Here is a 16,850-nt window from a genome sequence, read left to right as displayed (position 1 = left end):
CCATGGTGTGCCGAGCTCCGAAGTCGGGGACTTAGCTCGGCCGAGTGCTAAGGAAGGGCTTTCTGATGCTGGTGGGAGACCGAGCTTCAGTGTTGAGGCCATTGTGATGCTCGGCCATGGTGTGTCGAGCTCCGAAGTCGGGGACTTAGCTCAGTTGGGTGCCGAGGAAGGGCTTTTTTATGCCAGTGGGAGGCCGAGCTTCGGTGTTGAGGCCATTGTAATGCTCGGCCATGGTGTGCCGAGCTCCGAAGTCGAGGGCTTAGCTCGGTCGGGTTTTGAGGAAGGGCTTTCTGATGCCGGTGGGAGGCCGAGCTTCGGGCGGCAAGGAAGCGGTCAGTTGCGCTGGAGAAGGAGGTGGCCGAGCTGAAGGCCCAGTTGGCTGAGCAGGCGAACGTAGTGCGTGGCCTGAGGCAGGAGATCACCGAGCTGAAGACAGAGAAGGAGCGGCTAAGGCAGGAGGCCGTCGAGGAGGCGGTAAATCAGTACAAGGCCTCGGTAGAGCTCTGACAAGAGATGGACCAGTATGCCTCAGCTTCCTTTGAAGTTGGATTCAACGTCTTCCGTAGGAAGGCTCTGCGTCACTACCCAGAGCTGAGCGAGATTGCGTAGACTTGGGAGGCGTATGACTTAGACGCTCCACCTGCTTTTAACAATCTCGTTGATGGGGAGGTCGATGGGGACGGGGATGGTGAAGATGGTGAGGACGGTGACGAGGCCACTGATCCCCCCGCCGAGGATTGAATGGCTGTGGGGTTCTATATTTTTTCCTGTTCTTGTAATAGCTCGATATGCTGAGCTTTAACCTGTTGTACTGATGGCTTAATGAAACTTTTTTGGTCTGAACTTGTGTGCATACATACATCATTTTTTTTCAATTCCTCAGCCCTACTTTGGCCGAGGTCTGGGGTTGACCGAGATCTTTAGTCTTCGACTAGTGGGGCCGGAGCATATTCTGAGCTCTCATCTTTGGGATGCTCAGTTTCTGGTCTCGGGAGCTTTTGGGGCCCTTCGAGGGCTGGTCGTTGCTCGGCTAGCTCTGACCGACTATTAGTCAGTGGGTGTGTGGAGTTTAATGACCGTCCTCAGGCCTTGATGGGCGGGGGCGTTCTTCTCCACCTCAGGCTCGGGCCGTGGGCAACCGAGTCAAGTTGGTCGGCAATACGCTCCCGAGCTATGCGTCATGGGCTCAGGTCGTTCAAAGATCAACTGAGTCAGTGACGTGCATCGAGCTACGATGTAGCGTGGCTGTGTAGCGCGCCGGTGTAGCGCGGCTTACGCGGTGTGTGCAGTGGTGCGTGTGTGCGGTTGTCGGGCTCGCGGGAGTAGGCCGTGGAGGCGGACTTCCTTGCTGTGTCTTGCTTCTCATGCTCGGGCCGCGCTCCCCTCCTTTCCGGCCGGCGCGTTTTGGGGTCCTCGGGATGAGGATCGTCCTTCATACGCGCCGGGGCGTGAGGGGGGGACAGCCCGACTGGGCGGTGCCGCGGATCCTAGTGTTTTTATCATCTCAAAGATCTTATCGACTTTCTCTTGCATTGCTCGAAATTGTACAAGATCAACCATGGCTGGAGGCTATGGAATTTATTGATGTGGAGGGCTGCGATGTCGAGATTCCCGAGATAGGGCTCGGCCTGTTGATCGTCCGGACTGGTTCTTGGGCATCTTGATCGCTTTCTTGATTGCGCGGTAAGGAATGAAAGATTTTCGGGAAAGGCTTTTTATGCATTTTCCACGGATGACGCCAATCTGATGCTGCTCAATCCGAGGTGGTGCATGAACTGAAGGGATGAGAGATCCATCCCATGGACGCCCAAAGATTGCGGAATAAGGGGGCGAATTTCAAAAATTTCTCTCCCTTCAACTGGGAATCACATTCCCTATTTAGAAAATCATATTTTCAAGGATCATTCTTGAACCATAAACTGAACCAGATCTGAACCAAAAAGAGTAGGAGAGGATTATACCTGATACGGAGAAACAGTATCTCCCAATGGAGGTGTTCACGCCCAAGGAAGGATCCAAAATCTGCTCCCATTGAAGATGGCGCAATGCAGGATAGAGCAGAATCAGCAATGTTCTTCTCCAAGAACTCTGTCATTCGCAAGAAACAGCAGGATGGCACGTGAGCACAACTTCCTATCAATTCTTCCTCCAAGAACTGATGTCAAGATCAAATCTTGACTTCTCCCACTGGTGGAGATCGAACTGGAAAAACAGGGCGGCAAGAACAGGGAGGCGGCAAGAAAGAATTCGCAGGGTGCAAAATTCTCTCTTCTTGTGATTTCAGCACTGAAAAAAATCTGATTGTGTGTCTCCTAAAGGCTGCCGCCCCCTCCTTCTTTTGTTAACCTAAAATATCAGCTCCTAACCAATTAGGAGCTACTTATCCAAATCATATTTGGATAAGACCCCTTTTAGGTGATAGGGATAAACCCTTATCTTATCTGCAGATTAGATTAGCTTTCTCCTAATCTCATTAGGAGGTTTCTAGATCTGAATCACATTCAGATCTGGACTCTATGAGTGGATGGGGTCAAGACCCTATCCTATCTGCTAATCCATATCAGAATTCGCCCCATTATTAACTAATAAAATAGCCCAGTTCGAAATGGGCTTTAGGCCCATCAAGCATATGTGCTCACTTAACCTTCCTAACTGCTGCCTAGTTGGGCTTCCTTGTATGGCGTGGGACCCAAGCATTGATCTCCACATCAGCCACATGGGTTCGGCCCAGCCTTTGTTACAAGGCCTGGCCGAATACACTATTATGGACAGTGCACCCCCTGAAACCCATCAAATGGGCTCTATGGGCCCAACACTTACCCTAAGTGGTCCCTGGGCCAAGCCACCTTGTAACACCCAGGGACTGTGGGTAGATGCAAGATTAGCCCATCAGGTATTATCCTCAATGGTCTTACACTTAACCTCTCAGCCCATAATGATCATACACTGCTCGACAAGAGAGGACCTCTCCCTCAGCTGCAAGGAACAGTGTTGCACTCTCTACTTATATGGATCCTGGGAATTAAAACCTTCTTGCAAACATTTTAGAAACCATAATATATATACTTTTATATCTCATATAAAATATACTTTGCAAAACAAATCTCAACGGTTGAAATCGGCTGCCGACAGGATAGGTCTCCCCAGACCGATCCACTGGCTGTGAACATTCTAAACTAACACGAGTCTCATTAAGTGTCCAGTTTAAGGGTATTACACAAAAACATACCAAGGGAACATGAATCAAATATGCACTTTTATTCATTTACAATAAACTCATAAAGTACATCAATTTGATTGAAGCTAAGGGCATACAAAACTGTCTAACAGCTCCCATTTGCACTTAGGTCCAATCAGGTACTAGCCGGAGTCACATGCTTTGCACGTGTTTCTCAAACACTTTTTGTGATAGTGGCTTCGTCAATGGGTCTGCTACATTTTCCGCTGACGCTACCTTCTGAATCAGGACGTCCCCTCTACCAACAATCTCCCGCAGTACGTGGTACTTCCTCTCGATGTGGTTCGACTTCGAGTGGGCTCGTGGCTCCTTAGCCTGAGCAATGGCTCCATCGTTGTCACACAACAATGGGATGGGTGATGTGCTGGACGGAACTACTCCCAACTCGTGAACGAATTTCTTCATCCAGACGGCTTCTTTGGTAGCCTCACTTGCCGCAATGTACTCGGCATCGGTCGTGGAGTCTGCAGTGGACCCCTGTTTGCTGCTTTTCCAGCAAACAGCACACGATCCTATCATGAAAACATATCCAGATGTAAACTTTCTATCATCTGGGTCCGACTGGAAATCGGTATTTGTATACCCTTGGATCTGTAGTGAGCTATCGTCGAATACTAGACAAAACTCTTTTGTCCTTCGAAGGTACTTAAGTATGTTTTTCACAGCAGTCCAATGCTCCTGCCCTAGATTGGCCTGAAATCTGCTTATTATACTCACTGCCTGAGCTATGTCAAGACGAGTGCACAACATGGCATACATGATGCTCCCTACGGCAGAGGCATAGGGAACGTCTTTCATGCCATCAATCTCCTCAGAAGTCTTGGGAGACATCTTCTTGGAGAGAGTGACTCCGTGCCTAAAAGGAACATTTCCTTTCTTGGAGTTTTCCATGTTGTATCTCTTGACTATTTTGTCAATGTAAGCAGATTGGGATAATCCTATTATCCGCTTCGATCTATCTCTATAGAGTCGAAGACTTAGTATATAGGAGGCTTCTCCAAGATCTTTCATGGAGAATTGCTGTGATAGCCATACTTTCACCATATTTAACATTCCTACATCATTCCCAATGAGTAGAATGTCATCTACATACAGAACCAAGAAGGTAACCTTATCTCCACTGTATTCCTGGAGACACAGGGTTCATCCGAATTCTGCTCGAAGTCAAACGATTTGACAGCAGAGTCAAAACGAATGTTCCAACTTCTAGAAGCTTGCTTAAGTCCATAAATGGATCTGTTAAGTTTACATACCATGTTTTCCTGACCTGCAGCAATGAAGCCTTGCGGCTGCTGCATATAGATATCTTTAGTAAGATATCCATTCAGGAATGCAGTTTTGACATCCATCTGCCAAATCTCATAATCATGGTATGCTGCTACAGCTAGCAGGATCCTAATGGATTTAAGCATGGCCACAGGCGAAAAGGTTTCCTCATAATCGATGCCCTTTTTCTGAGTATACCCTTTCGCCACCAGACGAGCTTTGAAGGTCTCAACCCTACCATCGGGGCCCTTCTTCCTCTTGTAAATCCATTTGCAACCGATTGCTTTTACCCCGGAGGGCGGATCTACTAGAGTCCAGACTCCATTGGTCTCCATTGAGTCCATCTCGGCCCTCTTGGCCTCCACCCACTTCTGGGAATCTATGTCCAACATAGCTTCCGCGTAAGTCACGGGATCCTCCTCACTAGTCAAGGTTTCCACCAGGTAACTATCTTGGTCATAACCATAACGGACTGGTGGCCTGGATACCCGAGTGGATCTTCTAGGTTGGTCACTACCTAGAACTTGTGGGACATCTCCCACTGCTCCGGAGCTCTCCTCATCAAGAACAATTTCCTGACGATGGGTGTCCAGGATGTAATCGGTTTTCAAGAATTGCGCATTTCGACTGTAGAACACTTTCTGCTCACTTGGGTCATAGAATAGATAACCTACAAAGCCTTTTGGGTAGCCTACAAATAGGCAACGGCTGGTCTTGGATTCCAACTTATCTACACTCATTCTTTTAACGTGTGCTGGACAACCCCAAATCTTCAAGTGTCTGACACTTGGTTTCTTTTTGGTCCAAAGTTCATATGGAGTATTCGGAACCGATTTGGTTGGAACCTGATTCAGCACGTAAATCGCAGTCTCTAATGCGTAACCCCAAAAGGATGTGGGTAACTCTGAGTGTATGAGAAGTGACCGGACCATATCCAATAAGGTCCTATTCCTCCTCTCTGAAACACCGTTAAGTTGTGGTGTAGCAGGAGGAGCTAATTGTGATACGATCCCATTGTCTTTTAAGTAGTCCCTGAATTCGTCAGAGAGATACTCGCCACCTCGATCTGATCGAAGGGCTTTAATTTCTCTCCCTAACTGTTTCTCGACCTCTTGTCTAAACTCTTTGAACTTTTCAAAGGATTCAGACTTGTGTCTCATTAGGTACACGTAACCATATCGTGAAAAATCATCTGTGTAGGTGATGAAATACACATGTTGATTCCGTGTCCTAACACTCAGGGGACCACATACATCAGTATGTATTAGGTCAAGAGTGCCTGTACATCTTTCAAGCTTACCGTTAAATGGCCATTTCATCATCTTGCCTTGTAGGCAAGGCTCACAGGTGGGAAGATCTTCTACAGTTAGAAAATCCAAAGGACCATCCTTTACCAACCTTGTGATTCGGTCAACACCGATGTGGCCAAGTCGGTAATGCCACAGACACGTGGGATTAACTGTATCACGGGCTCTCTTCTTGGGGATTTCAGCTGACGTAGTTTCGGTTATGTTAGTTTCTAGAGAAGGATGTAGAACATAGAGACCGTTCTCCGGTTCCCCGTATGCGATGAATCTGTTGTTTCTTTTAATAGTAATCGTATTACTAAAGAAGACAGAATAACCATCTGCACACAGTTTTGAGATAGAAATCAAATTTCTCCTTAAATTTTGTACATAAAGACAATCTCTCAGTACAATAGTTCCTTCTCTAAAAAGTAACTCCACGGTTCCTATGGCTGCGGCTGCAACAGTTGCAGTAGTCCCCAAGTAGAGTGTGACTTCTCCTTCACTCAGCCTTCTGCTTACCTTGAACCCCTACAGTGAGTTACATACATGAGTTGAAGCCCCGGAGTCAATACACCAGGACGCAGAAGCTACCAATAAATTGGTTTCTATAACACAAGTTTCGAAATTACCTTTCTTGGATTCCAAGTAGGCAGGACAGTTCCTTTTCCAATGGCCGGTCTTCTTGCAAAAATGACAGGCATCTGATGCCTTGTCCTTCCTCTGTTTCTTGGGTTTGGCAGCCTTCTTCTGGGGCTATCTCTTTGCCTTCCTTTTCTTGCCCGATATGTCAGTTTCAACAAGCATGGCAATGGGCTCATCATTTTTAATCAATTCTTCGGCCCTCTGCAACATATTGCTGAGTTCCTACAAGCTGACGTTCAGCTTGTTCATGTTGTAGTTCATAATGAATGGATTAAAGGATGGAGGCAGAGAGTTGAGAATAGCATCGATCTGTGTTACCAGATCCAGCCCGGATCCAAGAGCCTCCAGTTCGTTGATATAGCCCATCATCCGAAGACAATGGTCGTGAACCTGTTGGCCCTTGGACATCTGCGCGGTCATGAACTATTTCAAGACCTTTTGCCGAGTAGAACGATTCTGCTCTTCGTACATTGTCTTCAGACTGTCCAGTACGTCCTTAGCTAGTTCGATCTGATCGAACTGCCTCTGAATAGGATTGTCTAAAGAGGCAATGATATAGCAGCGGGCAAGGGAGTTTTTCTCCTCCCATTCTTGGTATTCTCTTCTCCGGGCCTCGGAAGCCCTATCTCCCGGACGATCCGAGGCAGGATTCTTGGATACCTTATCCAAATTTTCAGAGGTTAAGACCAACATAAGGTTCCTGTACCAGTCCGCATAGTTTGGGCCTTTCAACTTGTTGTCATCAAGCAATTTTGCAAATGATCCGTTTGCCATTTTCTGATAAAAGAGCAAACATCAGTCCATAACCTAATTTGATTCATGTTCATTTCATAGATATGGATTTTAATCTACGTTCCATTTCCATTTATCCATCTCTGAGATTTCCCTCCTTTCTCAGTGACGGAGACTACGGGTCATCTCTGGAAATGTGGGAAATCACATAGAGTGCATGGAGCCAACTGTTTCAGCTGCAGAACCCCACCACCTTTCTGTGAAGGATCATATCCACTCATCATATGAGTTTTCCCTTTGACCTTTGTCAGACAAGGTTCAGAGCCGTTTTCAGGTAAACCTTTCTGTCCAGTGAGTGCTTATCCATCATATTCGTGAACGCCAAGGTACCGTGAGAGAGTTCCCATTTTCTGGTGAAGCCCCTCCCACATCGGTCTATGACGCCCCTATCATCTTATGAAACACTTAGACAAATCCAACAGCAAATGGATAGCCCATCTAGTGCGTTTCCTCATTATTGAAGGACCCATCCTCATGCTAATGATGGAAGGCCTTTAGAGAGTTCATCATATGAATCTCCCTATCATATGCACTCATATTAGCTGGAGGGAACAGTTAATTATGTCCTAGTTCTTATTTTAGGTCAAACCAAAGTGGCTCCCACTGACTTTCATGAAGCCAGATTTCGGTGGACCTAAATCGGCTAGGGTTCCGCACGTAACCTCTTGGTGAGGTGTGGGGCCCACCACTCAGAGAGGTCATCCAATGACTAAAAGGGACACCATGGCAATGATGTGCTTTCAGCCATGGTGTGCGCAAGAGCCACTGTCGATTGAGCATGGGCCAAGTACTTATGGCCCATGTACGTAGCACATCACACATCCATACATCACATGCAGGGATAAATTGATCCAATCAATTAATCATCTGTAAGGCCCATTTGAAGCCCATTTTAAATCCATAATATTAACCATTAATATTATCTAGGTATATGGGCCGAATGATTCAGCCCATATAGCTTTAAATGTTAAGTGGGCTTTTAGCAGTTTTAACTTTTTAAAACTGGGCCTTTACAAGTTGGGCCGAATTAACTATTTAATTAAACATCAATCCTCAGGCCCATTAGTGGGAAAATTAGGGCTGACTTTCAGCCTTGATTAAACCCTAGATTCGGTCCAAACAGTTTGAACCAATCTTGGTTTGAATGGGTCTAGGGTTTGATCTTTAATTCAAGAAAATAATATGAAATTAAATACTGATAAAAGAAAATCAAGAATCAGTCAATCAGGGCTGTTCGCACAATCCATCCTGCAAAACAGAGGTTAGATCACAGTTTGCAGTTTCATAAACTGCAAATCGCAGATTGTAGTTCTCCCATCTGCGAAATCTCCTTTTTTGCGCCGCCATCTTTGATCCAAAATAAAATAAATAGAAATCCTATTTCTATTATCGATTACATTAGATCGAATACCTAATACATTGAATCTAGAAAATAAAAAAAAAATTATTTACAGACCAAATGTAATGAATAAATCAAGAAACTGCAAATCTTGCAGGTTCCCTGCGCAAACCAAGAATTCGATCTCCTCTTGTACGAACAGCCCATAAATCAAGAAAATCATAAAGAACAGTTCTAAATAATAATCAGATTTATATAAAATTAATTTCAGATTATTCGCCCATTAATTTTGGAAACAAATTTCCCAAAACCCATATCTGCGCAAATCGGGTAGAACGCCTTCTGCCCATTTGCACAGGTTCAGATCTGAAACAAATTGGTTCAAGATTTGAACCATGGCTCTGATACCACTGAAGGGATGAAAGATCCATCCCATGGACGCCCAAAGATTGCGGAATAAGGGGGCGAATTTCAAAAATTTGTCTCCCTTCAACTGGGAATCACATTCCCTATTTAGAAAATCATATTTTCAATGATCATTCTTGAACCATAAACTGAACCAGATCTGAACCAAAAAGAGTAGGAGAGGATTATACCTGATACGGAGAAACAGTATCTCCCAATGGAGGTGTTCACGCCCAAGGAAGGATCCAAAATCTGCTCCCACTGAAGATGGCGCAATGCAGGATAGAGCAGAATCAGCAATGTTCTTCTCCAAGAACTCTGTCATTCGCAAGAAACAGCAGGATGGCACGTGAGCACAACTTCCTATCAATTCTTCCTCTAAGAACTGATGTCAAGATCAAATCTTGACTTCTCCCACTGGTGGAGATCGAACTAGCAAAACAGGGCGGCAAGAATAGGGAGGCGGCAAGAAAGAATTCACAGGGTGCAGAATTCTCTCTTCTTGTGATTTCAGCACTGAAGAAAATCTGATTGTGTGTCTCCTAAAGGCTGCCGCCCCCTCCTTCTTTTGTTAACCTAAAAGATCAGCTCCTAATCCAATTAGGAGCTGCTTATCCAAATCATATTTGGATAAGACCCCTTTTAGGTGATAGGGATAAACCCTTATCTTATCCGCAGATTAGATTAGCTTTCTCCTAATCTCATTAGGAGGTTTCTAGATCTGAATCACATTCAGATCTGGACTCTATGAGTGGATGGCGTCAAGACCCTATCCTATCTGCTAATCCATCTCAGAATTCGCCCCATTATTAACTAATAAAATATCCCAGTTCGAAATGGACTTTAGGCCCATCAAGCATATGTGCTCACTTAACCTTCCTAACTGCTGCCCAATTGGGCTTCCTTGTATGGCGTGGGACCCAAGCATTGATCTACATTTCAGCCACATGGGTTCGACCCAGCCTTTATTACAAGGCCTGGCCGAATACACTGTTATGGACAGTGCACCCCCTGAAACCCATCAAATGGGCTCTATGGGCCCAACACTTACCCTAAGTGGTCCCTGGGCCAAGCCACCTTGTAACACCCAAGGACTGTGGGCAGATGCAAGATTAGCCCATCAGGTATTATCCTCAATGGTCTTACACTTAACCTCTCAGCCCATAATGATCATACACTGCCCGACAAGAGAGGACCTCTCCCTCGGCTGCAAGGAACAGTGTTGCACTCTCTACTTATATGGATCCCGGGAATTAAAACCTTCTTGCAAACATTTTAGAAACCATAATATATATACTTTTATATCTCATATAAAATATACTTTGCAAAACAAATCTCAACGGTTGAAATCGGCTGCCGGCAGTCTTGGTTTCCATCAGTGAGAGTGCATCCCCGATCATTACCTTTGTCCGACAAAGGGGCTGATCCTGTCACTATGATCACCCACTCAGATGAATTCTCAGACTGTCCCAACATACCCAGGTTTTGACCCCCGCTAAGGATCTCACTGAATGGTACATCAAAGACAGCCCAATCCAACACCTAGTGCAGTATCATAATCGAGTCTAGTGGTCGGGTGTAACTTTCCAGTTTTGCCCATCAATCTCCATGGTCCAGGGCAATACTGGAAATCTGGTCCAGTTCAAAGATTCAATTAATCCTACACTGTATGTGCCTAGGGTCTCACCCTGGCAGCTGAGACAGGCCACCCCAACCGACTTGGTGGCACCACAGTGTCAACCTTGTCAGGATAGGTCTCCCCAGGCCGATCCACTGGCTGTGAACATTCTAAAATAACACGAGTCTCATTAAGTGTCCAATTTAAGGGTATTATATAGAAACATCCCAAGGGAACATGAATCAAATATGCACTTTTATTCATTTACAATAAACTCATAAAGTACATCATTCTGATTGAAGCTAAGGGCATACAAAACTGTCTAACAGTAATAGCATAGCCCGGCCTAGGTCGCGGAGGCCATGTATGCCATGAAGCTGGCCGAGCTATGCCGATGTGGCCGGGCTGACTGGGCGATGACGGGTCGGCCACGTGTCTCTTAGGACCATCTCAGCCATGACCCGAACAGTTTCCACATTGGGTAATTAGTGCCATTCAATTTTTCAGTCTTGCTTAATTCTTGAGATGGGAAATTTGAACATGACTCTCTATTTCCTAACATCTCAGACATGGGTATGTGTATGGCTATCCCATTAATATGCTTATTCATGCTTCTGTCTATTTTTAAGCTAAGTGTCATTTCACAATACTTATATCTTGTGCATTTAACTAAGATCCTAACTTAGATTTTTTATAGCATAATTTTCTAAACCTACCATTTTATATGTTTTAAAAGCGTTAATTCCATAGATTTTACTCTGAGTTGTACATGCAGTACCCTGTGTCACATTGGGTACATGTCATGTCCGACACTGGTTAATAGGTATCTACAAGTCTCCAGGTATCATAGTTTAATGATCATGACAAAAAACCACTACACAATTGAGAAATTATGAACAATGCAATTTATTTATCACTTACTGAGAGGTGGCCACCTATACAATCCTTTTGGTCACAGGTGAACCATATGTAGAGCATAATGCTAATAGTCCCTCACCTTGTTAAGACAACACTATGATCTATTACCTAGTTTTACTCATTTATCAAAAAAAAAGTGATCTATTACCTAGTTCAGTTCATTTGTTTCTACTTAGATAGTTATGCAATTTATCTAGAATTTTTTTGTAATATCTCCTATAATCTAGGAACATCATATGCTATTTGACTGTTCTTTAATCTGCTTTTATCCAATGAGACAGGAATCAACAACTACTGAAAAATCAAACGGGTTCAAGTGGAAGCATCGTTCTCGTAAAGAGACAAGTAATTTCTCCAATGGTGCTTCTAGTGGAAATCCCAGTGCACTCAGTGCACCAGTTGAGGATATAGCAGCAACTCGAATTCAAACTGCATTTCGGGCATATATGGTATACATAAGTACAATCTATTAGACATTAATTTCATGGTTAACTCATTTGTCCCTTTTGTTTTTCCAGCCTTTTCAGTTAGCATCATAAAGAGTTTCTTAATATATGTCTATATGTAAAGTAAAGAGGATAAGAATTCTTTGGGATATGCTTTACAAAAAAAAAAAATAGATCTTTGGGGTATAAAAGTTATGGGGCTACTCTTCTGACTTTTTTGTGTTTTTGGCTCCTTACAGTTTTATTAATGAATATCAAGTCAACCTCCTTGATGGGCCAGTATATTTTCTTTGGGAAGTTTTTTTTTTCCTTCCTTTCTTTCTTTCCTTTTTTTTTTTTGAGTCTCTTTTCCTTCTTTTGACTTCAACACAATGAAAGGATTGCATGAGAAACAAGGAAAAGAATATAAGGAAAAAATTGGATCTGTTTACACTTTTACCCATGTCACTTCAGTGAATGATGCAAAACGGAAAATGATAAGCAAATCCCTGATTAATTGTGAACTTCTAATTTTCATAATTGGGTCCTAAATTTTTAATAGAGAAGTGCATAATTTAGGAGCTGATACTATGGTCCACAGATAAGATCAGCAGTTTTGAGTTCTAGATAAATTCAAGACAGAATAAAAGACAACTATATTACTAGTTAAGTATATATTATATTATATTATTTCACCTCCTACTTTGGAACATGGAATTTAATCTAACAGAGCTTGATCAGGGTCTTTTATGGTAGTTTGAATCCATCAATTATCATCTTACTGTTTAATATGCAATTTGTGTATTAGTTAACTTGTTCCCACTTGTACTACATCTGGTGCTTCCTTTTGTAATACTTGTTCCCACTTGTGGCAGGCAAGGAAAGCTCTACGCCGTTTGAAAGGGATTGTAAGGTTACAATCCATTACTCAAGGCCATGATGTTAAGAAACAAGCCTCAACTACTTTAAGTTATCTTCATTCATGGAGCAGAATACAGGCCCAGATTAAAGCCCGCAGACTCTGCATGGTAACAGAAGGCCGCATTAGACAAAAGAAACTAGAGAATCAACTAAAACTGGAAGAAAAGCTTCATGAGCTAGAGGTATGAATGATTCTTGATCCCATATGCAAAAATTAGCAAAGTTTAAAAAATCAATATTATTTTGGACAACCATTGCTCATTTGTTTTTGTAACCAAAGATTGCATTATTCTCCTCTTGTTGATGACTGAGTCAGTGATTGCTTGGAGGTTCATCACTTGATAATTTAATAAATTCATTTTATTTTTATATTTATGGTGCTTCGATTTGTGTATGCTTGGAGATTTGTGGAATAAAGCACAGAAAAGAAGAAAAGGAGGTTAGATCTGAGTCCTAAATGGTAGTTTCTTCAAGGAATATATACTTAACTAAGTCAATACCACAGCTACTTCCCCACTCTGGTTACTTGTCAGCATGAACCTATTTTTTTTCTTTTTGAGCAGCAATGAAAGATTAATTTTATTAACGAGTGAGAAAACAAGTACCAAATTACAATAAAACCCAAGTTGTCAATCAAACCCAAAAAAATTACAATAGTGCCCAAAGCAACTTCTGCCTATAGCCCCCCCTGCTTGGCTAATGAGTTGGCCATTCCATTTGCAGTCCTTCTGATCCAAGTGAAAGTGGAATTTAGTTCCCTTGCCAGGCTTTCTATTTCTCCCTGGGCGTGTCTATAAATCCAGGGAACCTTACACCCTGTGGTAGTCCAAGAGATAACCAGTTTTGAATCCCCTTCAACCTCCAAATTTTGAAGGTTTGCTTGCTTAGAAAGTTTTTGACCTTGTAGCAGTGCTAACAGCTCAGCCTTTAGTAAGTCTCCTACCCTTAAAGGTCCTGAGTACATTGCCAACACTTTTCTTGATGAATCTCTAAACACACTACCAATCCCTGCCTGTCCCGGGTTTCCTATAGAGCTCCCATCGAAGTTCAGATTGATTTTATTGCTAGCTGGGGGCTTCTAGTCCATCACCTTTATTTCTCTTTCTTTGGAAGAGTGTGCTACTTCATTCCATGCCCTTATTATGCCAGTCAATATGAACCCATCTTGATTATAAACTCACTGCCCTTTTCAGGATCATAGTTTTTTTTTTTTGGTTTTCAGGATCATAATTGAGGAGTCAATAGAATACTACCCGCACTAGTGTGTATCTATATTTATGGAAATACATTTCTTTTATGCCTTGTTTCTTTCTAGATATAAATGTGTTCTTTTAATCTGTTTGAGAATGCAAAACATAGTAGCTTATTACTATTTCATCCTTTTCTCAATTGATGCATGTGAATATATTTCACTGAAATGTTAGTCAGTGACTAGAATCATGGAAAGATCCTCAATTGATTAGAATTGTGGATAGTGAACCATGCATTGGACAATATGGCCTCCTCCACCTTCAGTAATGGGTTTTGTGCCTAACAGGTGGAATGGTCTGGTGGTTCTGATACAATGGAGGAAATTCTTGCTAGAATTCAACAGCGAGAAGAAGCTGCAGTTAAACGTGAACGAGCTATGGCATATGCCTTCTCTCATCAGGTATGTTGACTATGCATATAAATTCTATAATTCTATCTTTTATTCTAATGGTTACATGGAAGGTAAGAATTGTGATCTCTGTGTTTTACAGTGGAGGGCTAATTCCAATCAGAACCAAGGACAGTTTCCTTATGGACTTGCAAATGCTAACTGGGGTTGGAGCTGGATGGATCGGTGGATTGCTGCTCGTCCATGGGAAAGCAGAGTTCCTTCTCAGTCCGTCAGTTCAAAGAAGGTTCAGAGTAAGCAGGTGAGCAAGGTTGGTAGAAGTCCAAATTCACCTGCAGTGAAAATCTCTGTTTCAGTTAAACCTATTGTGTCTAATGGGAGAGGAGTTACAAAGCCAAGAAGATTGTCTTACCCAACTGCTGATAAACCATCTGTGCAAGAAGCAAACAGTAAGGTAGTAAGCTCATCTCCTTCCAAAGCTGAAGAAACAAATACCAATCAAGAACAGCCTGTGTCGTAGTGAAAAAGTGATATCATCAAAATGATGAAACCAACATTTCTTTGGTATTGAGTTGGCCAAATTGCAGAGTAAGTGAGACAAAGGCCTTTATGTAGATCCTCTCATTTATTTATGGTGGATGGTGTGAAGTATTGTGGTGTGCCGTTCAGTGTGCATAATAAAAGAACATGTTCATTTTGTAGAATTAACTTGAGCATATGGTGTATATAGATGTGGAAAGTTTGTCTTTACCTAGATGCAAAGGTGTGTCTGAGAAGCATCATGTCATTCTGTGATCTGTAGCAACACTGAGGAGCATCCAAACTGCAAATTGGAAGCATACCACTTGGGAACAAGAAACCTGCCTTACTGCAGTCTTGAGAAGTTGACTTGAGATGCAGTTCAGCTTCGCTATGATTATTGATTTTTTCCATGAAATACACAAACAAGTTTTGTATTGTTAATGTTCCTTGTAATAATCATCAACCAAGCCTTGTTTTAATCATTTCTAGTAAGAATAGACATTGGAAGGCTACTGCATTCTGCTGTCAGTATTTTGGTTGTGCAGCTACTGGATCTTTGATAGGACGACTTTAAATGATATCTAAGAGTAGAAACTTCGCCTCAGCTTATTTTTATAGGGAATTTCTACTAACTGCTCTAGGTACTGGGGGAGATATCTCCTTCCTCGGGGGGAATCTTTTGTTCATCCATCTTCAAAAGCTGAGACCGGACAAACTGGTTAAATCTGTGAACAACCTAGATGGTAAGCTCTGCACAACTCCCGCCGGTTAAACTTCTATGTAAAACCCAAAACCCATATCTTTTTGTTATTCATTGGGTTGAAGTAGTTGAATGCGATAGGAATTTTTGTTTATAGGACAGTTAAAATTTAAGTTCAACTTTAACTTTGGATGTAAGACTACCAGAAGTTGAACTAAAAAAAATGGAAATAAGAGAAAGAAGAGCGATTGACTAGGAGATCTCAAGAGATTTCATGTTCAATACCAATTTGTACTGGTGTCTGTAGCAAAAGGAGATAGGTACAATATCTTGAAGTGTATGTATGTATATATGTATGGCAATTCTTTTCGTGAAATTCATGTAGCATGTGTATGAGATGCATATTATATGAGTTGGGCCACTTGGAATCTGCTGCTTGCATGGCTGTATATCACTTTCCATGTTCTGTACACATGGGACCCACATATCAATGTAGGGAACGAATTGGGATCTGCTCCTCACACAGCGCATCTCACACCGACCTCACAGGCACATCAACCCATGTATTGGGAACATCTCCCATGAATAATAATACAAGTACGGGAGATGTTCCTGATACATGGTGGGATGTGCCTGTGAGGTTGGTGTGAGGTGTGCTTTGTAAGGATCAGATCTGGTACACATAAGTACGAGAGATGTTCTTGATACATGGTGGGATGTGCTTGTGAGGTTGGTGTGAGGTGCGATCTGTGAGGACCAAATCTGGTCTCATATGACACATTGACACGTTCACTTGTGATTGATTGTGTAGCAAGTGATGCAATGAGCCAATGATGCACAGTGGTGCAAGCAGCAGATCCGGGCTCAAGTTGGGCTAGGGCCAAAGAAAATGAACCCAACAAAAGATTTGATGGGGGCCTGGGGTAAGAGTAAGACAACCTAAACTGAGCCTTTGGATGAAGCCTTGCTCAGCGATGGGAGAGTTCACTGCATATTAGAACAATGCATAAAGCAGTTTAGGACTTTCAAGCATTTGATGCATCTTATTGTGAAGGCCTCCAAGTTTCCAACTAGTAACATTAAGGGGGGTTCTTTTTTTGGATTTTGAGAGGGGGAAAGTTGGTCAATGGGATTTTGGCTCCCATTGTCCAAGAAGCCATGTTCTTTTTTCAGAT

General features: G+C 42.8%; 1 protein-coding gene across 4 annotated transcripts in view; it reads left to right on the top strand.

The window, feature by feature from the left end:
• Positions 1–15,503, top strand: part of LOC104613159 (protein IQ-DOMAIN 10) — a 30,682-nt gene extending 15,179 nt beyond the window's left edge. For all 4 annotated transcript variants that reach the window (XM_010280871.3, XM_019200451.2, XM_019200452.2 and 1 more), the window contains exons 3-6: positions 11,789–11,956; positions 12,808–13,035; positions 14,391–14,504; positions 14,596–15,503. In XM_010280871.3, coding sequence (XP_010279173.1) covers positions 11,789–11,956; positions 12,808–13,035; positions 14,391–14,504; positions 14,596–14,973 — 888 coding nt within the window. In that variant the 3' untranslated portion in view covers positions 14,974–15,503. The remainder of the gene's footprint in view (positions 1–11,788; positions 11,957–12,807; positions 13,036–14,390; positions 14,505–14,595) is intronic.
• The last annotated feature ends 1,347 nt before the right edge of the window (positions 15,504–16,850 follow it).

The sequence above is a fragment of the Nelumbo nucifera genome, chromosome 1, assembly GCF_055504915.1.
Source record: "Nelumbo nucifera cultivar China Antique chromosome 1, China Antique-T2T, whole genome shotgun sequence".
In the NCBI taxonomy this organism is placed as follows: Eukaryota; Viridiplantae; Streptophyta; class Magnoliopsida; order Proteales; family Nelumbonaceae; genus Nelumbo; species Nelumbo nucifera.
Note: the sequence above shows the minus strand (reverse complement) of the source record. Positions and strands in the feature narration are given on the sequence as shown.